The sequence below is a fragment of the Phaethon aethereus genome (genome assembly GCF_964289735.1).
Source record: "Phaethon aethereus genome assembly, chromosome: 1".
Classification (NCBI taxonomy): domain Eukaryota; kingdom Metazoa; phylum Chordata; class Aves; order Phaethontiformes; family Phaethontidae; genus Phaethon; species Phaethon aethereus.
In genome coordinates this window covers 187,423,141-187,449,719 of record NC_138575.1, presented here as the reverse complement: position 1 = coordinate 187,449,719, position 26,579 = coordinate 187,423,141, and the positions used below count along the sequence as shown (strand labels likewise).

Sequence of the window (26,579 nt, the reverse complement as noted above, 5' to 3'; positions counted from 1 at the left end):
GACTACTAGGAGCCTTTTCCCTCCCTTTTTATGCTTATGCTTCAGTCTCTTGCTAATAATTTAGGTAAGTAATTACAGGTTCATGTAATGGAAACAAATGATCTGGAAACATGAATTAAGATTAATCAAGCTGAGGTATCCGCAAATACCATGATACCGGCCATGAGTTAATTTCAAATGGTATTACTCTAGGAAAAAAAGTTTGTTATTCCCTTGCTATGGATCTAAAAAAAGCTTAAGGTATTACAAAAGCGTAACTGAAGTCATCAACAAATCTTAGGTTCTGTTATGAGAAGAATGGAGCCGATTCCAGAACTGGGGCCACCAGTTACAGAAGCCTCTTAAAAAACCAAAAATTCAAACCTTTTTATAGGTCACAACAACTGATGTAATTAAGAAAGAATGATGAACTAAGAAGCACGAATCCAAGAAGGGGGAAACGGGCTTTAGTCATCCCCATTAGCACAGACAAGCGAAATATTCATTTTCCCTCCTATACCTTATGTAAAGATTAAAACTGCACATGCTCACAAACTGTGACTGGAGTAAGTATCATGCATACATACCTTAATTTCTTTTTTAAACTGCAAGCAACAGGAACACAATTCACTTGAACCCCATTTCTGAATTACTTTTTCCTGTGAGCATTAGTTTTCACTTATATGATTATACTGAGAAATATTTTATGTCCTCTTTTGTAAGGGACAGCCTAAGAGAAAGTCACTGTTTTCCAGGTAAATGGCTGATGGCTAGTATTCTTTTATCATCACTTGTAGCTGTTATGGTAGCAGCTGTGGGCCAGTCATTAAATGGAAATCTGTGCATATATCAAGTGACTCTGGCCACAGAAATTTTTCTGTAGACAAAGAGCAAAAGAAGAGGACTATCAAAGATAAGAACAATAACATGGGGAGCCAAAATGAGATGTTAGAGCAACAGTAGCCTAAATCCTAGTTTGATTTTATTACACTCCATGTAGAAGGTAAGCTGGATGGAATGACAAAGGAATAAAAGTAAAGAGAAAGGCAGTATGGAAAGGGTTTTAATAAACATACATAACAAAGGTGAAGTGAAATACGTAATGGAAGATGAAATCAACAGCCCATTAGCGCAAAGCAGGGATGCAAATTTTTCAGATAAAAAGCTCAAACTCTCTGGTTCATTACTATGGAAGTTAAATTACTAAACTGATTGTATATCCTACTATTACAGCAGTTGGGCAGAATATTTTATATTAGACTTCTGTTTCAATGACAACCCTGGAGACACTAATGCTGTATTTCCTTCAGTGAAACAACTGCAAGAAAAGGAACTGAATTATCAATACCAATCCTATAGAAATACTGTAATGTACTATGAAGTGGTCAGACTCAAGCTGTGTCAAGCTTTTTAAAAAAAAAAGGATTCAGCTTGTTAATTTACCCGTCACAGTAACTACTTTTAAGTATTTTTTTCAGTTGATGCCATTAGAAGTCAGCAAGAAGTTACCAGCACTTCCAGTGCACAGATTAAAAGCTACCATAGGCAGTTTCAGAGGCAATCCGTATGTTTCACATTTGGCACAGGTTTGAGTCCCTGCCTTCTGAATTCCTGAGTATGTGTTTAGTATTATCTGTGCTGTTCTCAAAGGCAAACAACCAAAAGGGAAAGTTTGAATACTGCTACTGAGATATAAAGTTTCAATGTGCATCTATAAAGCTGCCCAAACAAGAAAATATAATACTGACCTGTTTATACAGACACAAGGGTTTTCTAAAGTTAAGAAAATTTAGTTACACATCAGTGTAGAAAAATCTTCAGGCAAATCCCAGAAATACTTTATAAAGATGTGCTCTAGTATGCATTTTTATAGAAAGATTTAACTATTACAAAATCCATACATATTTAGACTACTGAGACACAGGTGAAGGGGTACATTACATTGCCTAATCAGCAATGAAAAAGGATACAAAATAGTGAGGAAGAGTAAAAAGACAAGACAGGAACAAGATCACATGTTACTTGGCCCAAATATGTACAGTGACATTTAAATCACTAAAATGGCCCATCACCATCATGCATTAAGTGTATCACTTCTGGGAATTCCCACACAGTGGGAGACTGACACTTTAAAAAACACTTTGACTGTTTCCTTATGGAATGCCTAAAAATCATACATACCAGAAGCTAAGTATTTGCATTGTTTGTTTTTGTGGGTTTAAGAGAACAGAAACTTTAAGACTAGCTATTTAGTTCTACACTGCATCCAGAATAATCTTCATTGTTCAGTTACTTTAATGAGAGTAACTTTTTCTTCTCCTTCAAGCAGCTGCACAGTCCACTGCAACCCATTCCAAAATAGTAACTGCTGTCTTTAACAGAAGGATGCTGCTGTCTCAGAAAAAAGTCCAACCTCACCTCAGTGTCAAACCTACAAACTCCTGAAATTTCAGTGTCTCAAGTTGTACCTTGTTCTTCAAACAAAATTCAATGGATGCTACAAGTTTGAGACCCCCATGACAGAGCTGGAGACTTCCCCATGGGGGAACACTTAGCTGATCCTTTTTATAACCTTCCACAAAGGGCTAGGGGAAGAAAATTAGCCAACAGTTCATCAGCTTCCAGCAGGTGACCCAAAGAGGCTTCTCATGAAAATTCTGTGTATTATCTTCTCAGTAATTACAGCAGATAGGTATAGAAAACCCCTAGAAATTTCACAAGGCCTCACCTGCTCAGAAGAATTAAACTGTAAGAGAAGGATGACGTAGAAGGATCATACTATATTCAAAAGCTGTCTAGTATCAGTACTTAAGACAGGAAAAAACAAAGAGCTGAAAGCGTGGGTGCTTCTTATTCCCCATCTACACAAACACAGACTCACACACACATGTCTTGAGATACCCAATCCTGAAGCAGTACGTAAAACCTTCTGTTGCATGAAAAAAGATTTTGAACACCCAGGCATCAGAACTGCCTGGGTATTACTGAGCAGGTATCTTGCAAATAGTTAGCAGCCTGAAAGTTCAAACACTAGCTGTTATTTTGGCACACGTATCAGAAGTAACATATACATCCTATATAGGCATTCCCCTCATTTCAGAGGCAGTTGTTACATGGAACATAACCTTTCTGAACTTCACTTTGCAGCCAATTTTAGAGACAACAGCAGCCCTTCCTGAGGAAGGGGATGGGTTCCTGCCAAACTTTTCTCCCTCCTTCAAAATACGGGAGTAATTTTGCAGAAACATTCTATTTTATATTGATAAAGCATTTCTGTTGTTCTAGCAAAAAGATGTCTGCTGCAGAAGGGCCTGAAAAAGAGAGGGAAAACAGAAGGTAGAAGGGAATACCCTTCACGAACTTGCTCATCATCCACAGCATGATACGTCTTCTGGGCTGGAAATTAAAGAGGATGTTTCTTAAGACAGATGTTCTCAATTCTGGAATCTGACAATTTGGTTCAGATGTCAGACAGCTGCATTTTCTTAGGATTCAAAGTGTCAACATAGGTGGTCTTCACCACTGGGAAGCTTGATTTCTCAGCTGGTTCTGACAACCTAGAGTGGGAGAAGGACCGCAAAAAACAACCTGCAAAGGCAGTATTTCTGCATATTGCCTTCTCACGCAAGGTGAAAGGACGCATACAGAAAAAGAAGAGTATGTGTTCTTGCCCTTCAAAGAAAGATTATGTTATTTGTCCTTGAAACTTGGAATTCAACAACCTTTCTTCTTAAATAGAGACTTCTCCACAGTAGTTTATTTCCTGAAGAAAACTTGTTTCTTGCAGGTAATGTGCATGGTGCTGACAACAGTGGCCCTGCAGGTCACAGAAACTGATCCCAAAGAACCACATCATTTGCCATCAACAAATCAAACATCTGAATCTGATGAGTACTTGTTTGAAAAACCAACTCCTGAAGATGCAAAAATTCTACTTTAAACAGCAGAAGAGTATGTCTCAAAACTGAATAAATCAACCTGTTTTCACCTCAAAGTACAACTGAATTTTGACAGCATTTCCCACCACCAGTATTGTAAGTACTTGTGCTTGAACAAAGCTTTCTGGTTCCCTGAGTAAGAATAGTATTCTTTATTCAGGAGAATGCAGAGTAGTTGAGTTTGTAACACCACTTTGCCAGCACAGCAGAAAATGCATCCACTAGACTTGGTAAGAATCCTTATGTCTGCGTGGAAAATTGAAAAGGTAGTTGTACTTTTCAAAATATCTATAAACCATTTGGAAATTGTTTTGCTACAGAATACCCAAAGGAAATTGCTGTTGTGCAACTTCAACACAGTCATCATCATCTAGAATTCTTTTCTAGATGTTACTCAAATCTGAATGACACATTAAGCCTTTCAACAGTGGCCCTGGCAAAGTGTCATCTTCGGGCCAGAAGAAAACCGTGCTGACATTAACAGACTAAAGTCCTTGTGGCCAAATTCGGAGTATCTTTCACAAGATAGACAGAATCATAGAATGGTTTGGGTTGGAAGGGACCTTTAAAGGTCATCTAGTCCAATCCCCCTGCAATGAGCAGGGACATCTTGCACTAGATCACGTTGCTCAGAGCCCCATCCAACTTGGCCATGAATGTTTCCAGGGATGGGGCATCCACCACCTCTCTGGACAGCCTGTGCCAGTGTTTCACCACCCTCATTGGGAAAGATTTCTTCCTTCTATCTAGTCTAAATCTAGCTTCTTTTAGTTTAAAACCACTATCCCTTGTCCTATCACAATAGGCCCTGCTAAAAGGAAGAGGTATCCAGTACGTACACTGAAGCAGTACTCTGCCTCATGGGAAATGGAGAAGCAACAATAAAAACAGTCCACGAGTACTACATCGATACTTTAAGTCTTTGCTACAATGAGATATTATTTAAGAGAGAGAGAAGCAGGTGCTCACAATATGCAGAAGCAGTATCAATGGACCCCGAAAAGTATTTATGAACTTAATACAAAAATAAGTTAAGACAGAAAAAAAAGAAAGCAGTTGCTGGCTCAATGTTCTAGAGAAGGCCTTTCATGTCAAAATTTTGACCAGGGCTTGCAGCTGGTCTGCAGCACACAACAACAGTACTAAACCATCCCTTGAGTAGTCTCCAGCATTAGTCCATTTCCGATAACGGTAATCATTCACACACACACACACAAAACCAGCCAACACAGAGCTGAAAGCTGGGGAGCTGAACTCACAAAATAATGGAGAGAAATACTACAAAGAGTTGGTTCCTTGCTTTTGTTTTGATGCTATGCTCACCACACCATTCTAAACAGAACCTTCCCCAGAAACAGCGTAGCACTAAAAAAGCTGATATAATGATAGCACAAACAAGAACATCTTCTAAAATAGTATTTCTTGAATAATCCTCCGTGATGCATCTTCATAGCCTCCCTGAAAAAAGCTTCCTTGATTACTTGCGATAGACGAGACAGATGTACAGCTTGGCAAGGAACTTGTAGACCCTTCTCCAGATCCCTAGAGAGGATCTTGTACAGGAGGATCCTGGGTTCAGAGTCAGTTAAGCTCTGCCCATGTAGTAAGTTTGCCACCTGAAGTTCCCACCTCTACAAATGCAGAAGCTTAGATGTGAACTTTCAGGCCTGAAAAATATTTATGAATGGTAGCACACTTCTGATGATCTACTGCATTCAGCACCGCCCCATCACACGATTAACAGTATTTCAGTCCAGGACACACTGACCGTACCTTTCTGGATGGAAATACTGATGGGAAGGAAGTTTCAAATAAAGAAGCTCCCAAAAGGAAAAAAGCTCATAAATTCAGTTTACAAAACTGTCAATGAGAGGTTACACCATTTAGAAAACTTTTGTGCAGGACCCTAGAGTTCAGTAGGACAGCAACACCAGTCAGAACAGACTTGCTGTCCCAGGAAAACTCTCCTGCAGTGATCAAGCTGTTAAATGTACAACAGAAAATAAAAACCTAGGGACTGCACAAAAAACTATTAAAGGCTTAATTTTTAAGTTTTTTTTTTGCCTGAGTTTACACTTCCAAACACTGATATTCCACTGATTTTCAAAATAAGCTATAGAAATTTAACATGCCATTCTACTACTGAGTCTGCATATAGGTTAGAGAAGCGTACTCATTTATCTGCTACTTCTAATTACACAGAGACACCTCGAGAAAAAGCACATTGCTTAAATGTATTAGACACCTTTCAGCTGGGAATTAGCCCAAAAAGGGTAACAGACTACAAATGGGATATTATTTTTCCCGAGACATGCTGTTACAGACATGACAGAGCCTTATGAAACAGACTCTTATAGTTAGATAGTCATAAATCAGAAAGTTGCGCTAGGAGAGCACTTCATGTGGAGGACAGGATCTGAAGTTTACGTATTTTTTTTAATTCACTCTGCTCCACCCCAAGTTAATATACACTTCACAGTGAACAGCAAATATCTGATTAATTGAAACAACTGACATTTTTTTGATACGAGTGTAGCATAGAAGAAAAACAATAGTAAAATTCAGAGAAGACTGGATAGCTCAGACTTACTGTCCCAACAGTAGTCATGTGTCTGAATTAGACTAGACAACAAGCTGTAAAGTATAAATGAAGGAATTGCTCTAAAGCCATAGAAATACAGGTACCAAGCAACACAATATAAAATACTGTTACACATTCTTGATCTTGAAGGTCCTTTTCCAACCTTAGTGATTCTGTGATTTTTTCCTGAAGAACACTTTCCTCATTTAACACACAGAGTGAATGAAATGGGTAAGAAATAATGTTCTAAGAAATTACTGACACCCACAACACAGATTTTGCTTTACTTTTCATATTCACATCCAGAACCAGATTTTCCAACATGCTGAACACACCACATCAACAGGTCAGTGAATGCATCTGAAGATAAACATCCCTGAAACTGTAACTCCTAGGCTATATGATCAATGCCTGCAGAAGTTGGCCTTGACATCTTACTGCCTGTTTTAGACGTGTGAAGTATGGATAATACTTCCCCTCTTTATTGTACTGTCAGGACTAATAACTTGTGAGATGTGACATAAGCCACAGCACATGAGAAAACTGCCAAACAAACAAAAAAATTGCATTTATACCACAGTATGTAAACACATTCAGAGAACTAATAAAACTTTCCAGTTTTACTATTACTCCTAATGATCCAGTCATAAAACTGTTGATGCAATGGAATAAGTTAACAGCTATACAAGTTTGCACTGCATGTTTTAAGACACTCATAAGAATACAAATTCAGAGCAAATCAACATTCTAAGATGTTGTATGATCACCACAGTGACTAACGTCATAAGCAACCTTTTTTTTGAAAGCTTTTGGATGAGTTTGGGGACTGCACAAAAAAAGGCAAATAATATCATGAGCAGAACATCAGTACCAAAAACCGTAAGAGATGCTGAGAGCATTTCTTGTGGGTTTTCAGATGGGTATTTGGAGCACTTATTCTCAATGTAAACCACTCAGACTAAAAAAGCTCTCTTGATAAAGTAATTCACAAGTCATCTGCTAACACCTGTCAGCTGTTGGCTTACATGTTACCTCAGGGACTCAAACTGTCAGTCATCAACATGTTTTACACTACCCATTCTCATTACAGAGTGGGAGCATCCTATCCTGGCAGTACCTACAATGACGTTTCTCATCCTTCTCGTTCCCCTGCATATTTTAAGAATTTCCTTACTTCTCCTTAAGATACAGTTATATAGCCGAAATGCTATCTTTCACTGTGAATGTACCAAGTTGTTAACCAGATCTTGAGCAAGTCCACTTACCAGATTTCCCCTCCTGGAATTTTAACTCAGAGACACTACTTTCCAAAACTTGAACTGACAGAGTCAGTATGACCAAAAGTTTGTCCTCAGTTGATCTTAGAGTAATTTCTTCTTAAAATGTAGAGAACTTCCTAGTGGAACCAATGTTTTTCACTTCCTTATATAATCCACCAATAGTTCAGAGAACACCTAACTACAAAAACAGTTGCAACTTGAAGTTCTTAGGTTTCCACATCAAGGAGAGAAAATGCCTTCTTTCCTGAAAGGGTTAAAGAAAGATCTTCACTGGAGACAGCCTACCTTCCTGTGTAGACAGTCTTACACCTTTTTTTGAGACTGTTGTTTCTGATGTTTCTTCCAGACATTTTCTCTCATCCAGTATTTCCTCACAGTCTCCATGTTTTTAGTTACTCAGAAAAAGGGCACATGTGCACTAATGTCGAGCTTCAATGGAACCAACCAACGCACCTGCAACACAATCGACGCAAACCTTGATGTTGACTAATTGAAGGTCTTCGCCCTTTGGATTTTTATCTCATGGATACAGAGACCAGCATGTATGTGAAACCAAAGAGTATTTCTGAATATTGCTCAAGTACAAAGAGAACTTTTTGGGAGGAGGTGGGGGTAGCATTTCAAGATCCCTCTCTTGTGAGGAACAATAACAAATACGGCTTTTCAGTTTTTCTAATACATGTGGACATCAGCTTACGGAAAGTGAAAATTACTATATCCCATGCAATTATTTACATCTCAGGTTATTAGCTTCCAGCAGAAACATTCTGCCAAGAACCACAGCTACATTCACCCTGAACAGCAACTTTGCATGAACAGGACAACACATAATAATGCAGTGGCACTCCTGAACAGGAGTTTTTGCTTCTTGAATATGCCAAAAAGATTACAGCTACTTCCCAACAGAATATGTATTCTGTCAATGGTGTGAATTTTATTCAAGTACAAAGATATCAACTTGATAAGTGTCGTTTAAATAGCAGAGTATACTTGCTATTTAGAAACTAAAAAAAGCCCGATTAAAAAAATAAGTCTCCATGCTATATAGCAGGCTTTTTAAATTAAAGGTTTCACATTCTAGAAAACTCAAGGTTTTGAGGTTTGAGTACTCATAGGTACTTTGATAATAGCCATTTTTTTAATAACAAACTTCAAAAACTAAAGCACTAAGCAAAGAATAAAAACCATAAAACCACTTGTAGCATAAAAGAGGAAGAATCCAGTAGCTAGATAGTAAGTCTCCTATACCAGAGAAAAGGATTGACACCCATACCACAGTGCTTCATGTACATACAGACTGTATTGTGTTGAGACATTTTCCTTATAAGTGTTCCATGTTTCTTAGCATGGAAGTAAAACATATGTACAGTTTCATTTCAAAACCTTTCACAAAGCATTAAAGTGGTTATTCCAAAAGGCTCTACAGATCATGAAAAGAAAACTTTTCATACTATTTTAGAACTATAAACCATAAGTAAAAATTTCCACTATAGTAGTTTTTTAAAGCCATGTTTTGTTTAGATAACATTTCAAAATTCTAGAGGAACATTAGTAAAAAAAACAAAACATAAACCCACAAGTTTCCTCATGTAGGATGACGCTGCCTTTTTATATAGCCTCCCCTGCTATCCTCCCATGTATCTCACTTGCTTAGAAGTAATTCATTTTAGTGAGTCACCTACAATTATGACTACTTAATCCATGGTTAAAAGTGACAAAGACAATCAATTCACTTTAAAATGCAAGTTACCTCCACAGTGTGCTTATGAATTGATGATGCAGATGGCAAGATCAAGAAAATCAAGTGAATGAATCTCCAAAGGCAGTACGAGAACTACATGTTTTAAATAACGGTCTGAAGTAAGAGAGACTTCTTTTCTCAAAAAACCCTACAGTTTTTCAGAACACAACACTGGCCCCACTACACAAGCACCTCCCTCACAGCATGTGATTTTTCTCTAAATCATGGGGAGTAGATTTTTGAAACGAGGACAAGTCGTTTTTTACTTTCATATGCTGAATCCAATTGTCTTTTACAGATTGCCACTGCATAAATGGTTTGTTGAACAGCTGCACTTTTAGCTAAATAGTACAACATATTAAGAAAACAAAAAATGAGTACAAGTTTAAATGTGTACAGATTCAGAAACTGGTACTCAAAACAACTGCACTGCTCCTTCAGCAAAAGTGGCAACTGAAGGACAAGGGTGGAATGGACAAGTGGGAATATGAAACACTGTCCGCAAGTCAGGGCCCTTGGACAACCTATTTTGAATCGCGTGACACACACACAAATCAGTTCCCTGAGTAGCATCATCTACTGGAGTTATAAAAATTCTGTGCCTGTTATTCTCACCTTCAACACGAGTTACAAAGACCATGAACTTCTCTGGTGCAGAATTATGTAAGCTAAAACTCCCAGATGACAACAGATCATGGGACTTGTGTTATCACCTCTCATAGAACAGGCTATTTTAGGGTAAAAGGTCATCTTCTCTTTAAATGTATGGCACTGCAGTTGCCACTATAGAGTACAGAAAGGCAGTAAGTACTGGGGATAGTGAGTATAACTAACAGTCATTAAAAACTGAAGTACTGATCTCCAAAATACAGCATCTCATTTAAAGCCTAGCATATGGCATATGTCAAGCACTAAAGACAACAGCTCCACTGAGTACCTCCCAACAGTTGTGTGTTAATAACACACTAAGCCAAGAGTAAGGGCACAGCCCACTGACCCCACCACAGTGTCACACCAATAGTCTCTGCTGTATAGCGTTACAAATATCAGCACATTTGCTGAAAAAACACCAAAACCACAACTGTCCCCATCAGCAGGCAACTACTCAAGGTGAACGTGAGCTATCTGACCTGAGAAATAATCTGGATGGAATTATGACTTTACTAGAATTTTACGAGCATCTGTTCCTCCACTTTTTCTTCTCCAACTAGATGAGGGCAAACTCAACTTCAGTGAGCATCTCCATCAATAACTTGGCCGAGTCACTGCTGATTTCTAAGTTCAAAGTATTCTTTACACAGCTCACTCTCTTTACTTGAAACTACAAGCAGATGATCTCTGACAAAACACCAAATGTACAACTATTACATTGGCTACTAGAATTTGCACTGTAGAACACCACAAAAATAAAGCGGCACATATGGCATCCCTCTTTGAGAGCTCCAAAATCAAGAATGATAGATGGAGAACTGTATTGAAATGATTATTAGCTCCCTTTGTATCTATAGATAACATCCTCAGTCTTAATCCCATTTCATTCTTGAACAAACAACCTGCTCTTTTGGCAAGTGCCTACCCTGAAGCAGCAGTTATAGGTGCTTCACTTGACATGCGGTGAACTATGCATGTACTCACATTTAACCTAATACTAAGGCAAGTCTGCAGCTACTCACCTGTATTTTGAAGTTACTCCATTTAGAAAATGATTAAAAGGCAGATTTTGTGACAAGTGCCTTTTTTCCCTTTGTGAATGGTCTGAGAAGGGAGAAGCAAAAAAATTCTAGGCGTTGATCAGGAGGGCTATACTGGCAAACAGATATTAAAAAAATCACAACTAAAGATTCCAAATCACAGTGTCTGCATTAGGGATCTCAATGCTTATGTAATATAGGCACTCACGTACATAGGCACGTCCATCTTCATTGTGCCTTTCTGCACTGTTTGCTATAGAATCTTAGTGTTGCCAGACTTGCATAAAATGCACTTGTCCCAGTACCAAAGTACCATCTGCCAGTTATCAAGTCAATGGCTACAAGCTGATCCTAGGCTTGAAGATGAAACCCAGTAAGAAAATACTATCACAATATCATTAAGGTAGAAGAGACCTCTACAGACTGCCTAGTCCAAACCCCTTTTACAGAACAGGGTCAGCTGAAGCAGGTTACTCCTGGCCACGTTTAGTCACATTTTGACTATCTCTGAGGATGACAGCTCCACTACCTCTCTGAACAACCTGTTCCTATGTTCAACAATCCCCATGACTAAAAGTGTTTGGGTTTTTTTTTTTTGAGGCTCAAATATTCTATTTTAAGTTATGCACATAATACCTTGTCTGTTCACTGGGCACCAGTGAGAAGCATCTAGCTCTTTTTTCACTCTTGCCTTCTGATATTTATACATTTAAGATCCCACCTGAGCCTTCTCTTCTCCAGGCTAAACACTCCTAGCTCTCAGCCTCTCCTCATATGCCACACTCTAGTCCCTTCAACTTCATGTCACTTCTCTGGACTCTTTCCAGTATGTCCATGTGACTCTTGTACAGGGGAGCCCAAAAGCAGACCCAGAACTCCAGATGTGTCTCACCAGGGCTGAAGAGAAGGATCTCCCTTGACCTCATGATGGTGCTTTTACTAACACAGCCCAAGATGCTGTTGACCAACTTTGCTGCAGGATACATTCAGTTTGCTGTCTGCCAGAATCTGCAGGGACCTTTCCAGCTGGTCAGTCCCCAGCCTATACTGGGGTTATTCCTCTTAAGGTACAGGACCTGGTACTTTTTTTATTAAACTTCCTTTCAGGTCTTTTCTCCAGCCCATCAAGGTCTCTGAATGACAGCACAATCCTCTCACGCATCAGTCACTCCTCCCAGTTTTGTATCATCTGCAAGGTTGTTGAGGGGTACACTGCCACATCGACCAAGTCGTTAACGAAGATGTTACACACTACTGGTGTCAGTGTTAACCACCTGGGGACACTACTTGGACCTCACGCTGCTGATCACAACAGCAAGCCTGGTGGCTCAGAGCAAATTTTAAGTCCACCTTACTGTCTTCTAAGCTGTACTTCAACAGTTTATCTGTGTTATGGGAGACAGTGTCAAAAGCCTTGCTAAAGTCAAGATAAACACTATCAACTGCTGTCCCCTTGTCCACCAAGGTAGCCACTTTGTCACAGAAGGCTATCAAGTTAGTCAGGCATGACTTCCCCTTCATAAATCTATCTTTACCTACTCCCAGCCAAACTTTGTGCTTTGTGTGTTTGGTAATTGTTTCCAGGATTATTTGCTCCAGCAGCTTCACTAGGATTGAAATGAAGCCAACTGGCCTACAGCTCCTCAGACCCTTGAAAACAGGGGTGACCTTTGCTTTCCTCCAGTCCTCAGGAAACACCATCCATCAAGATGACCTTTCAAAGATTGAATGGCACCACGGTGACATTGTCCAGCTCCCTCAGCAGTTGTGGGTGCATCCCATCAGGTCCAATGGGCATGTGCACATCCAATCTGTTTAAAAGTTCTATAACTTGATCCTCCTCCGAGATATGTGTTGTTAAGAAAGCAGTGAAAGTGACACCCGTAAGGCCCTCAAAAAAATCACAGAAGTTAGGTACATTTTCTATTGCCTTGGTATGCCAAACTTGCAACTTTTAACAGCAATTCTCAGAAGGCTTTAAGAAGATTTACTGCAAGTGTTGAAGCTTGAAATGAGAATCTTGTTAGGAAAGATGGCAAAAAGCATTATCATGAAAGGTTCTTTGAATTTCTCTGGATTCTGTCTCCTGAAAAGATCTGGGGGTTTGGGTTTTTTTAGCACAACAGTGAAAGCTGTTAATGAAGTCCCTGACAATTTATAACTTCTGCATTTCCTTGATACATAACAGGAATCCACTCTTGGACACGTAAGAGAAGACACACAAGTATCAAGACAGTACTAAGGGCACCAACAAGGTGTCAGCTGAGCAATCCACTGCCATTTTGCTGCACACAGTTAATTATAGACACCTTACTTAGGACACTTCTTCAATCAGAAGCAGACTTAGAGGAATGAATGATACCTAGAACACGGGCACAGAAGTATCACCATATGCAATGTTAGTCTTTGTGGATGTGGGAAGATGCAGGCTGAGAAGGAAAAAAGCTTCTAAGTATCTGCTTGAGACATGTCTACCTAACAGGTAAGTAGAACCTGGCACAGTACTTTCAACATTTGTGAGCTTTGTCTTTTATGTAACCACACTCACTTTACACTACTTCATCGTGACCAAGAGTTTTCACATTTAAAAAGCCCCAGACCATTTTTACAGCATTCCCTAGAGGCTGCCATATAATGAATCGATAGAAGATGTAGCCAATTTCTTCAAAACATATAGTGGCTACGTTTTATCATCATTTGAAACAAACATAGTGATGAACATTATTTAAAAAAAATATTTAGCCAGTAAGAATAAGAACAAAGCCATCAAGACAGTGTTTCAGCAAATGATTTCTCTAATATATTGTAGGTAAAAAGTGATCTATGATCAAGTATTAGCAATGATGTACCACTGAACATATAGTATGACAAACTTGACATACTATGACATCCATGTAGTATGACAAACTTGTTTTGAATGAGACACTGGAAAATACAGTAAAATTCTGTCTGATAGTCTCTATCACCCTCTAATTGATCCCTTCTTCAGTTGGAAAGACATAGAATCTGGCTATGTACCAATGCAGCAAGTTAGGAAGTGATTAGTGCATGCTTTTGGCATCTGGGCAAACAGGGAGTATAATAACAATTATCACTTGAGAAAGAACTTGAACTCTTTACATAACATATCCTTGCTCATCAACATAACCTGTAGAAAAATCAGTTGCCAATATTACAGAAAATAAAAGCAAATATATTTTCAGTTGGCCTTTGTCCAACATTTCCTCCTGCAATTCAATGAAATCATTGAAAAAGGGGGCATTATTAGAGTGATTTTATGCTACAGCATGGTATAGAAGTGCACTCATGATACTGAAGAGCTGGCATGATTTTTTTCAGTTACACAGTATTTTAATAATCAAAAGCTCTATCCACAGCACAATATATTTGATCAAATATCAGTACTATTCCTAGGCAAAAGACAATTGTCAGCTCCACTTCAAGCTTCTCACCCTTCAGTCTCTACTACTTGTAACTCCTCCAGTCTAGGTGGCTTGACAGAGGAAGGAACAGTCAAAAAAAAACAGTTCACATGCTACTTAGCAGACAGCACAAAACCTTAAAAAACACAACTTCATTTGAAGAACTTTGATGGTTTAAACAATTCATTGGATAACTCCAATCTAAAACTAGGGAGAAAAATATTAGTCAGATCACCACTTTGCAAGCAGTGAAGGCCCACAGAATCTGCAATTGGATCTTGCTGCAGAAGCACATACAGTAATTTACAGCACTTAACACTTTCTCCCTCTCCCCATCAGCTTCCAGAGTTATTTTAAAGTCTGCCTTAAGTACCTCTGAAACATTATTATCTCAAATCTCAGTGGGTTAACAACTCACTCCTAGAAGGTAACAAACAATATTGCTGAGACTGTGATGAAACATCCAGCAAACCTGCTTATCCCAGGCTTCACCATACCATCTGTTACCTTCTCAAGTATCCAAGTTTCAAGCAGCTAGCAAATCTTCAACAGTTTCCTTTTCAACCTAGTTGTGCAATCAAATATAAAGCTCTGCACATTGCTAACAGAACACAAGGCCAACACATGATTTTTTTTCTGCTCCAGAATTTTAGGGAAGACAGACTGCATAACAAAGTACACTAACTTGTTAGAAACTTTCTTATTAGGGACGATTTTACCTCAAAAGAAGTCTTTGAGGATGCCAAAAAGCAACAAAGCCGTATGTAATCTTTATTTACTGAACAGACTTCAAATCATCATGCCTTTAGTTACTTGAAGTCTCTTGCAGCAATAACCTTATTTTTTTTCGTGAAACAAATAGTTTTACATTATTGCACTATGATGTCTTTCCCACATATGGTACCCTTCTGTGACTTTACACAAGTATTCTTAAACAATAGTTCTACCTTAAGTGTGAAGGAAGATTAAAACCGTCTTCCCTCCTTAACCAAAGTAAAGCATACCCATCAGTGAAGTGATGAAGAATCAGCTGTACTCCACACCTTCTTCCACTTAATATTTGCACAAGCACATAAACAAATTCCAATTAGGTAGCTGAAAAAGCAACATCCCCTCAACCCAGCCAACACTTCAATGGGTTTTTTTGGTGTTTTTTTTTTTTTGGGTGGGACATTCATTAATTCTTTTAGAAGCAACTGGTAAAGCTTGCTCAGTGTTACTGTTTCATAGATATGAAATACCTCATATAATAGATACTTTGGGAATAAGTATAAACAGTTCCCAACACACCCCAGTGAAACAGACTGGACAGACAGTAGGCACCTTCAGGTTCAGACATCTGTACTTAGATAACTGTAATATAGGTGCCTGTGCTCTCTCTACCATCAACACAGATCTGTATCTGCCTAAGACAGTCAAAAGGAGCCTTGACAGCTGTTCAACTGATCCTGTGTTGGAAACCACACATGGTGCTGAGCTAAACAGTTCCCTATATTCACTGACCTAAACTCACATGCCCGAATCTGGAACTTAATGTCACTCCTAAAAAAAACATTCCAGAGACAAACAACCAAACTGCAAGTTTTTGAAATCTGAACACACATCTGCCTAAAACAATTCACCTACCCAAAAAAATAGAACCAAGAAACTACTTCAGCCATTTTTTATTGTATGACAGTCATGTCAATTTTTTCTTGTCAGAAGTTATGCTTAGCACACACGAACTATAATTTTCATGTATTTGACTGAATCAGAAAAGTATATGAAAACAGGAATGACACACTTCTAGTCTTCCTAAAACAACTCAGTGTAACAAATATGTAAAAACAGTACCAGAGAAGGATTTTGTCAAACAATTCTCAGAAGAAAAATGACTGTAGCTGAAAGAAAAAAAAAGTTAAATGTAATGTTTGGGTAACTTGTAGATTCAAAATTACTCCAGTGTATTCTTGATGGATTTGATTATTCATTTGAGCTATGTACCTTTTATGCTCCTCAGTTGCTTAAAGGATGTTTGATCAAGTCAATGCTAACACACTGAAACACTGCTAATGGATCACCATAAAACACAGCTGAACTTCCAACTCCTCAAGTAGACCAAAAGCAGAACTTTTCCCAAAATATTTTCTAATGTTACTTCCCCAACTTCCACAAGTACAGCAAATCTGGTTTAGATCTTTATCACACCAATGTCTGGATTGGAATACAAAGCATAACTTCCAACCTATAACCTTGGTATTTGGAGCCTAAGCAGTGTAAGTACTAAAGTGTTTCCAAAACCTCCCTGAATAGTCTTCAGTTTGGTATGGGCAAGTCCCATGCTCTTTTCAGCTCTGTGTACCTGAAGCTAGATTTCACCCAAAATTGTCTAGTAACAGTAGTAGACTAGAATCGGTTTTTAAAATCAAAATATGCCAGAACTTTTTATTTAAAACATTAGTATGAAGTACCAACTTACAGCAATTAGATAACAAACAACATTTTCCTGAATACATTTGACAAACATTTGCCTTCTATACAACCACTTTTTTTCCCCCCCCTCACCTTCTCCAAACAGAGGGCAGACGTCAATATTTTTCCTCTAGAATCAGCTACTCTTTACATTACCTTCTGGTCTCTCCACTCACTCAGGTGTGAACGGGTTCTTAACACCAAAATCTTACAACACATACTGAGAAATTTAACCCTTACCCTAGCTTTACTTGCTCAGCGACATTTTTCCCCCACCATTCTTCTGTGTTCTTGCGGGAAGTAATTTATATTTTCCTTTCCTACATATAAAATGCTTCACTATTTTTTATCTGAGTTAGATACATACAAATAGAAAACATCTATTAACAGAAATATTGCTTATTTCACCTTTTTCTCTAAAACCATGGTTTATGAAAGATCCTGGCCTCACCCAGAGTTCTAAAAACAAGAAACTTTCTAGGCTTGAACACCAACTCTTTCCTAAAATCCTCGTATCTATGCCATTTTAAAATGCAACTGCAGTTGACCACACCAAATTACATGTTTCCAAAGCAGTACATGGGCAACTGTTCATTCCCAACTTGTACAGAATTCAGTAGTTTGCTTGCTATTTTCTAGTAGGCATAACATGGTCCTGACTACAATTCTTTGTCTTCTGTCAAACTATACCAGTAATTTATGCAAGAAGCTAGTATTAAGAACTGACTTAGACAAGTTAGATACCGAAATACAACATTTTCCTGAAAGGTGCAGCACATAGTAGTTTGCCACAATTTTCTGCCACCTAACCCCAAATCCTCGAAGTTCTAAAATTAACTGTCAGAGGCTTAAAATTAAAGTTTCTCTTGGTTTCAAAGATCGCTTTGCTACAGTATAGTTACATGAAAACCCAACCAAGTGAAGTGTAAAAGAGACCCTGTCTTGGTAAAAGAATGAGGAGAAAAGGAAAATGCTTTTGCAGAAGTTAACAGCACAAACAAATCCAAGCATATTTGGAAATTGTGAGGCTCTTGATTTTAATTACTTTTTAAGGATTAAAAAGGTTTGAGACACTGAAGATAACTAGCAGCAAGGCATCCTTCTGGGTAAGTCTGCCCCACAGTAGTACTCATCTTTTTACCCATCATGTAAAAAATTAAGTAAAAAAAAAAATCTTTTCACACAGAAAATGAGGTTAATTGTATATTTAACTTCTGGATTTTCATGCTTCAAATAGCAGAGGTAAGACTTCCACAACATTGGCTGTACTTCTGTCTAGATAGTCAGCGTATCATCATTTAAAAAGTTTCCATACAGTTTCAAAAGTTTACATTGAAAAGTATGCATTAGCAATAGGCAGTGTAGAAACACTTGTACTATACACAATAACACAATTTACTAAAATTATGTCAACCATGAAGACACAGTACAGACTACACTCTCCAAAACACAAGTGTATTGAAATTTTCATATTAGGACAACTAGCAAGGAGACTTTTACAAAGAAGAATAATTTTAGTCCAATTAAAGAAATACCCATTGCTAGTTGAAAAGCTGCCTTATGAATTTAGGGTCTTTGCAGCTACAAAAAATTCTTACCTAGTCATAAATGGATTAAAATACCCAGAGTTTTATTGCCTGTAGCAAAAATGTAACATCTGAATAGACTGACCTTTGTTTTCTATGCATTTTAGCAATATGCCTTAGTTTGAAGTTTTATTTTTAATATACCTTACTGACAATCTTGGAATGAAGAACTACATTTGAAATATTAGCTCCAATGGGATACAATTTTAACAAAACTGTGAGAGTGTAGAAGTGCAAAAGTTAAACACTAAAGTTTTACCTAAAGACTGAAATGGGAAACAAGCCTTTGTGGTAAATACTAACGTATTCATGGATTCATGCAATTCAGAGGTGTACATAGAACAATAGCCATCTGTGTGATATTTTAAAATCGTGACTTCTGGTGACATCATAAACCATAAGTGGAAAGACTCCTCACACACTTGCACTCAAAATAAAGATAACCAATAATTTTATTTTGGTGTGATTTTTCAAGTACTTCAGTGCATTCTGCACCAATCTGACTTCAAGCATTTTGACATCAACTGTCTACAGACATGAAGTTTCATACATATCAAGCATCAGAAGTTCACGTATGACAAAATAGCACATTAAGGAGAAAAGTGTTCAGCAACAGTTATTGGTAAGTTACAGGAAAAATCTATATAAAGAAAGTTAGATAGTCTATTAGTATTGCAATATAGAAGACTTCATTAAAACCAAATAAACACTAAATTTTACCTTTTCTGGATTGTAATATAAAGATTTCAAAGTGGTAAACAAGGGTGGGCAGCCTTTACTGAAGTTAACCCTCAGGAACTTATCCATTAGTTCTCTAAATTTTTCACCTAGAAACAAAAGTGTATTTGGTTATATGTCAGTGATTGCAAGTGTTACATAAATATAAGCACTAATTGCTGTGCAACTCTGGATAATAGAGTAACTGAGAAAATGCAATTAAGGGTTTTCATCTTTCCTGCTATTTAAGAATAAGACACAAATATGCTCCAGGTAAAGACCAGAGTAAAATGCTTTAGTTGCTAGTGTTTAGGAGACTGCCGAGAAGACATGGTAACAGTCCTCAAACCTGTAAAATCTATTAAAACAGAAGTATTAAGTGCTGGCTACAGAGGAGGTAGCAAGGGCTATTTAAACAAACATCGGAAAAAATTATAATGGTAAGAATAACTAAGCACTGGAATGGATTACCTTGGAGATCTTGTAAAAGCTCCATCATTGGAAGTTTTTATGATTAAGTTAGACAAATGTGTGTTAGCAATAGTGCAGATATAAATTATCCTGCTTTGAGGAAGAAGGATGGATGAAATGAACCCTCTACCTCTCTTCTAGTCCTATTTTTTATGAGTAGGACATGACTTCCGATGATAGTATGATTGTTTCTGGAATCAGAAACAGAATAGAAGACTGGGTTTCAGAAGGATAAGCACCATATTAGAATCATCTTTATCAGAATATACTGGCAGAAAGCTAAAAGTCTGATTTAATTATGTTTTCAGGTAAAAGTTACAGTACTTGCAGTATGCCACCTTTCTGAGAAATGCTGTTTCAAAAAAAAAAAAAAAGCAGGACTTCAGAGAAGATATCCAGCCAGGAAAATAGCAGGCTTTCATGTTTTTATTCCTATGATGAGAAGTGGTTGTTTCATGTTTTTTCAGGGTGGGGTTTTTTTTTTTTCAATTTGCATACAGAGGAAGGTGCTACACTTTACTGCCTACTCTGTTGTAGACTTCTCTAACTCTTTAAACAAGGAAGTGGTACACATCACATAGTGCTAACATACACACAAAACTGTTGGAATAAATTAAGAACCCATTAATAAATTTGATTTCCAGATTTTTCTATAGGTATTCAGAAAATGAAGATACTACTGCTTTGTACATAACATTCTTAGGTACTTGCACCAGTTCTTAATTGTCCTACACTTACTGTTAACAGCACTGTTACTAAGACTAATAACAGTAACTCACATTCTCACCTTGCTGCACTAAAACAAACTGCTGTATATAGAAAAATACTGCTATCTGCAGATGGGGATCCATGACTGGATTATAAGCACATGCTTTATTACAGGTGGATTAATTAAAACTTTTTTCCTCACACCACAAGACTCCTGTATGACATAAAATCCACTGAAGTTTCTCAATTTCTGTTGAATTATTTTCATTTATATTCTTGATGGAAGAATTGTAATTCAGAATTTAGGGAACCAAGATTCAAGTTTCCATTTACTACGTATTTATAGAAAGCAGAACAGCTTTAAAAGCAAAGTCTTAAAAATGCAGAACACACAGCTAGACACCCAGCTATAACATGAAGCCAAGCGCAAAATCTAGTCTGAGGCACAGAAAAGACTACAGGAACAGTAAATCCAAAGCAGAATAAACAAATCTAAAACTAGATGTCCAGACTTCAACCCTCCCCTCCTTGAACAGTCTGAAAATGAATTGTAACAGCCTTCCTCTATAAAGGTGGCTTCCAGATGGATCAAGGAGCTGATTTCTATCAGATACAAGGTTATTAAGATGCAATGCACAGCAAGGTCTGGGAAGGACTGCCCTTTTAATACAAGCCTGCACTTTATGGTATTTCAAGCCAATTCTGAATCAACCAGAATGGTTGCAAGCAACTGGTCAGTGACCACAATGGAACAGCAACCTCATTTAACCAAAAATTCTATCCTCTTGAAATTTGCAAATACATTTCTGCAAACAAGTTTATTTCTATACCTTCACCTTCTCACCATTACCTTTCGCCAACAGGAATTCTTATCTGTGGTACTTATAAACATGAGGAATAATTTACTAAAGGGATTAATTTCTAGGGAATCAAAAACAGTCTTATACATCCACAACTGATACAAGCTTAATAGATTAATAGAAACAAGAATTTTCCTAAATTAAAACTTCTATGTCATGAAACACTGCAGAAAGTAGCCTACTGAGAGATCTTTCTCAACTGATGTAATAACAAATTTTGCTTTCATTTAGAGTATCTTTATAGCAAGAACAACTAATCCTTATTACCATCTAAATGAGCACTAGCTATGAAAACTACAGTGTCAGATATGATAAGGTATTCTAGAGCGAAACATACAGCGAAATTAAGTCAACAGCAAAATGCACTATTAATAAAGATATGGAAAAGCATTTTGCAGGTTATTTCCTTGTTTGCCATGTATTACCATAACAATTTTATTACAGGAGAAGATCAATAACTTGTCACCTAGCTTTTCAAATCTAGCTGAACTGCCTTAAAATCTGCCCTTGTACCTTCCAATAAACTGAATTACCTGGGATTAAGTAAGGCACAAGTGTTAACTTCAGGGCTAAATCTCTTAAGAAGCAGTTAAAATCTTGTGATTTTATGCAGGAAAGGTATATGCACATTCAGACTCCTGAGCAACAGCAGAAAAGTGGACTAGGTATGCTGTGTAGCATTTAAAGGTACAACAAATGCAGTGCTCACTACATGAACTAAACTAAAAACTAACCTCATGAAGTTAAAAGCATGAGCAAGTATGTTGGGAATTTGCAGCTGAGGTTAAAAATTTCATGACACTCGATATCTAACTTACATACTTTATATTTCTTTCCAAAAGTTTTCTACTGGAGTTACAGTAGAAAATTAGTTAGAAAATTAGAAAAACAGTTAGACAGCCACACACCAAGAGTGTATTTTTATGGTATTTACTGTTTCATTTCGCCTCCTTCCTTTTATTTTGGAAGATCATAGCTTTCTGTTTTAAAGAGTATACACATATTCCCTCCAGAACTGAGGGTATTTGTGCACTGTATTTCAGAAAAACTTTTGAAAGGACAGAGTCATTGAAATACCTTAGCTATAAAATTTAAAATAAAATAATCTGTGCCACTGACCTACACTACTGACCTGCTTTTTGTTCCTATTCTTATTAAATTATCAGCACAAAGTTAGGTTTTTTGTAGATTTAAGTTCTAATGGTTCTACAACAGTGTTGTACACCCATAAGATAGAGTCATAAAAAAGATCTGGTGTTTTCTGCACAGTACAAAAATTACTAGGAAATTCAGTCCTATGCTATTGTGTTTGTCATATGCATAATTTACAATTTATAAACACTGAAACCAGGTGTAAGTTACCATGTATGTATATTAAAGATACAGGAAGGGGGTGTGCACATACACACACCCCTATCTATTTAATTCAAGTGTACTACACCCCCTATCCTTTTACCTTATGATTCTTAACTTGCATGATGCAGGACAATTATGTACAATAATTCCTCCAATTTACATACCATTCTGTACTGTAGCTTTAATATTACATAGTTCATATCACCATATTAGACCACATGAACCTTTTCTATCAATGCCTAAAACATAACAAATAATTCTGTCTATTCCAAGAGAAATATGTACATCTTATTTGTGTACATGTACAAATAGGTATTAAATGCACATTAAACAGCCTGATGAAAATTTAAGAAAAAAACCAAATAAAAAACTATTACAGAACAGATATGCAACTTGTTACCTGAAACAAAGTTTAAAGGTAATCTTCTAGGTGAAACTGCTCTGGGATGTCTTTTACTAACTTCTTCATAAATCTGAAGTCTCTCTTCTAAAGTGCCTATTATCAGTAAATATAATAGATGTAAGTAACAGAGAAAAAACTATTCTTCTAGATGTTTTTAAATGTTGAGAGTTAATTTAGCTAGACTTCTTACACAGTTTGGATTTGAAACATTTTAAACATTTCAAGCTATTTTTTCCAGTTAATCATAAACATTACTGTGTAAAACTGTGTATTGAAACACACTGTATGTACAATACACAACTACCAGCATTAATCACTGTAAGGATAAACTGCAAACAGAACATTTATCCTGCACTATCAATCGTACAGTACTAGAGTTTCATTTCTTTCAGTTACATGCTGTGCAGACCCATTCACACAGTAGTTTGACATTCATAGCTTCAATTAACTGTTTTTCACTATGCATCTGTTTCAGACATACTTAAAGAATTCAGAGAAGTATATCACATTTCTAAGTCACAGGTATACAAATAGCGTACTATAGAAGCATGCTTTTATTATAGGTACTCTGGTGGCAGCAAAAACAGGGCACAACACTGCCTGTGTAAGCACTGAGCACCAGAATTCTTAATACCTTAATGTTTAAGTAGCTTTATTTTTGTTAAACATTATCTTCCCACTCCTCCCCTTTCCCCCATAATATGCTTTGGAGCTCCAATGTGGTTAGAACTTAAAACTAATCTGTTGCTTTGAAATGCCATTTTCACATTATTAAGATCAATTTTGCTTAAATATTTTTAAATTGATGAGCAATTTAAAATCAAACCAAATGTACAGATCGAGACTATGACACAACATATATTTAATAAATATAGCTGTTTTCATTTCGTAAGAAAAACAATTTATCTTGTCACTGAGCTCAGATGTTGGGGAAGGGGGGGGAATATGTTACCCAGTGGCTCCAAGAGATGTACAGTTCTAAGAGTTATCCTAAAATAATGTTTGGATTGGAACTAAAGCATATAAAAGTCCTAATTGAAGTCACAAGTTGGAGCTCCAGAACTTACCATGGGGGAGGAAATAGTCCTAAGACCACCTAAAAAATAAAGTAGCATTATTAGTTTTATGAATTAGTACAGTTTTAATCTACACAGGATTTTAATATGTCAAATAAACTACTGGATTTGTTCTTTGGTAAGAACTACACATTTTCACTAACATATTCATTATATCAAACAGAATAATCATGTTCTTGGGTCATTTATTTTCCGAGACAATAATCATGATCTTCAACTGTACGGGTACACTAGGAAAACCATTCAAAGGGCAACACTACTCTCTGTATAAATGTAACAAATGCAGTAATTTCCATTTCCCAATCACAAGCTGTATTCACAGATTTTATGAAACCCAACTGTAAAACTGTCTAAAAGAAAGCTGGTTGAGAAATACAATGCAGCCATAATATCTACAAATCGTATCCTTGTGGGCTTATGATTTATGATGTCATCAGAATAATTCCAATAAAAACTTCCACTAATTAGTGAACAGTGAAATACAAGGCAACCATTCCTCTGTAAAGGTAAACACTTGGGAAAGTTACCACTGCAAAACACTTCCTATAGTATAAATTGTTGTACTATTGTAATTTAAAAAAATAATTAACTATTTTCCTAGAAAGACAGAACAGCACTAATGTGGAATAACAGATTATCACATATATCACCTTTTCCTCCAAAGAAGAGTCAACTTTAAAAAATTTTTTTTTCAGATGGCCTATCTTTAAAAGGCCACCTGAAATAGGTATTTGAGTATATTTCCACATGCCCATCTAAAGAAGTACCACCTAAACAAGTTTCAGAATGACAATTTTATGTTGTGGTAGATGATAGTAGTCTGACAATCAACTACTAGATAGGAATTAATTGCAATTTGGTTTCCAAGTTCATGTGTTGCAAGGAAGTGTTCTTTGTGTGAGCACATTAGCAAATGCCACCTTTAGCTCCAAGAAGAGAAAGACTTCCTGTTGATATTTTCATGCATACAAGTTTTTCAGTGAACATTTTTAAAATGGATAAACGCAACTATATCATATTCAAGATTAGAAAGTACATAATTATCTACCAAGTCTGAAACAGTAACATAAACAGGAGTTTTAAGTATATCTTATATCATACATATTTTCAATGTATCTATATCTTAACTTACTAGGTTGTAGGGCCTTTTCCAAGCCTTCATAATAATACCAGTTTTCTGCATTGCGCTCAATTAACTCTTTGTATACTTCACCAGCTTCTTTCAGTCTTCCCAACTTCAGTAACATCTCTCCTAAAAACAACGCAGTAAAGAACTGAGAATCACATATGAAAACACTGAGGGCTTGGGAGTAAAGTTTACAAAATTCGACACATGAAATAGGGCTTAATCATATGTAGATACTTAAAAAGAGGTTTTATTTTTCCAAAGGCATTTACTGTGTATTACAAGTGGTACTTGAAGCTATCACACATATATAGCTCAAACACAGTTTGGAGCATTCAGCACCTGTGAAAACAAGAGATTATTTGTATGTCTGTATCTGAGTATTTAAAACAGCCATTAGAATTACTGAAGAAACAAGCAACTCCTCCTTCCAGGACTCCAACACATGACTGTCACTTCTTACCAGGCTGATTATTTAACTACACCTGTATCTTTCACATCAACTAACCAGTTTTTAGCCAGTTAAATCACACTGGTTTGCTACTAAGTAAATTGTTCTACCAGATCTGGCTTGCATGGGATTCATTTTTTTCACAACAGCCCATAGAGTGCTGTGTTTTGAGATCTGTAACTAAACATTGGTAGCACACCAGTGTTTTTGCTACTGCTAAGCAGTACTTGTAGAGCATCAAAGCTTTCTCTTTTTACATCCACTCTACCACCCAGCAAGCAGGCCAGGGTGGACAATAAGTTCAGAGTGGACACAACCTGGACAGCTGACCCAAACTGGCCAAAAGGGATATTTCATGCTATATAGCATTATGCTTAGTAATAAAAATAGAGGGGAAGGAGTGTTTGGGCAGGTGGCCATTGCCTGGAGACCAGCTAAGCATCAGTCTGCTTGTGGGAGATGGCAAATGATTATCTTTGCATCACTAGGGGCCTGATTTTCTTTTCCTTCCTCTCTCCTTCACTTAAGATATCTTTATCTCAACAGACAAGCCTTTTTGCTTTTGCTCTTCCTATTCTCTCTCCTGTCCTGACAAGAGAGGCTGGGGGAAGTGACAGCAGCTGTGGGGGGCTTACCTGCTGGCCAGGGTCAACCCATCACAATTGTGCAAGCAAGGAGCAGCTGAAGAATACGTGCTATTACACTATATAATTGCATGTATTCAGAACTCAGTATTTGTACT

At 37.1% G+C, this 26,579-nt stretch overlaps 1 protein-coding gene across 2 annotated transcripts in view; it reads right to left on the bottom strand.

Annotated features, from left to right (window-relative positions):
* NAA16 (N-alpha-acetyltransferase 16, NatA auxiliary subunit) overlaps positions 1 to 26,579 on the bottom strand; it is a gene marked incomplete at both ends in the record, with an annotated part of 66,520 nt that overhangs the window by 13,752 nt on the left and 26,189 nt on the right. For both annotated transcript variants that reach the window (XM_081998071.1, XM_081998072.1), the window contains 3 exons: positions 19,390 to 19,496; positions 23,182 to 23,277; positions 25,393 to 25,512. In XM_081998071.1, coding sequence (XP_081854197.1) covers positions 19,390 to 19,496; positions 23,182 to 23,277; positions 25,393 to 25,512 — 323 coding nt within the window. The remainder of the gene's footprint in view (positions 1 to 19,389; positions 19,497 to 23,181; positions 23,278 to 25,392; positions 25,513 to 26,579) is intronic.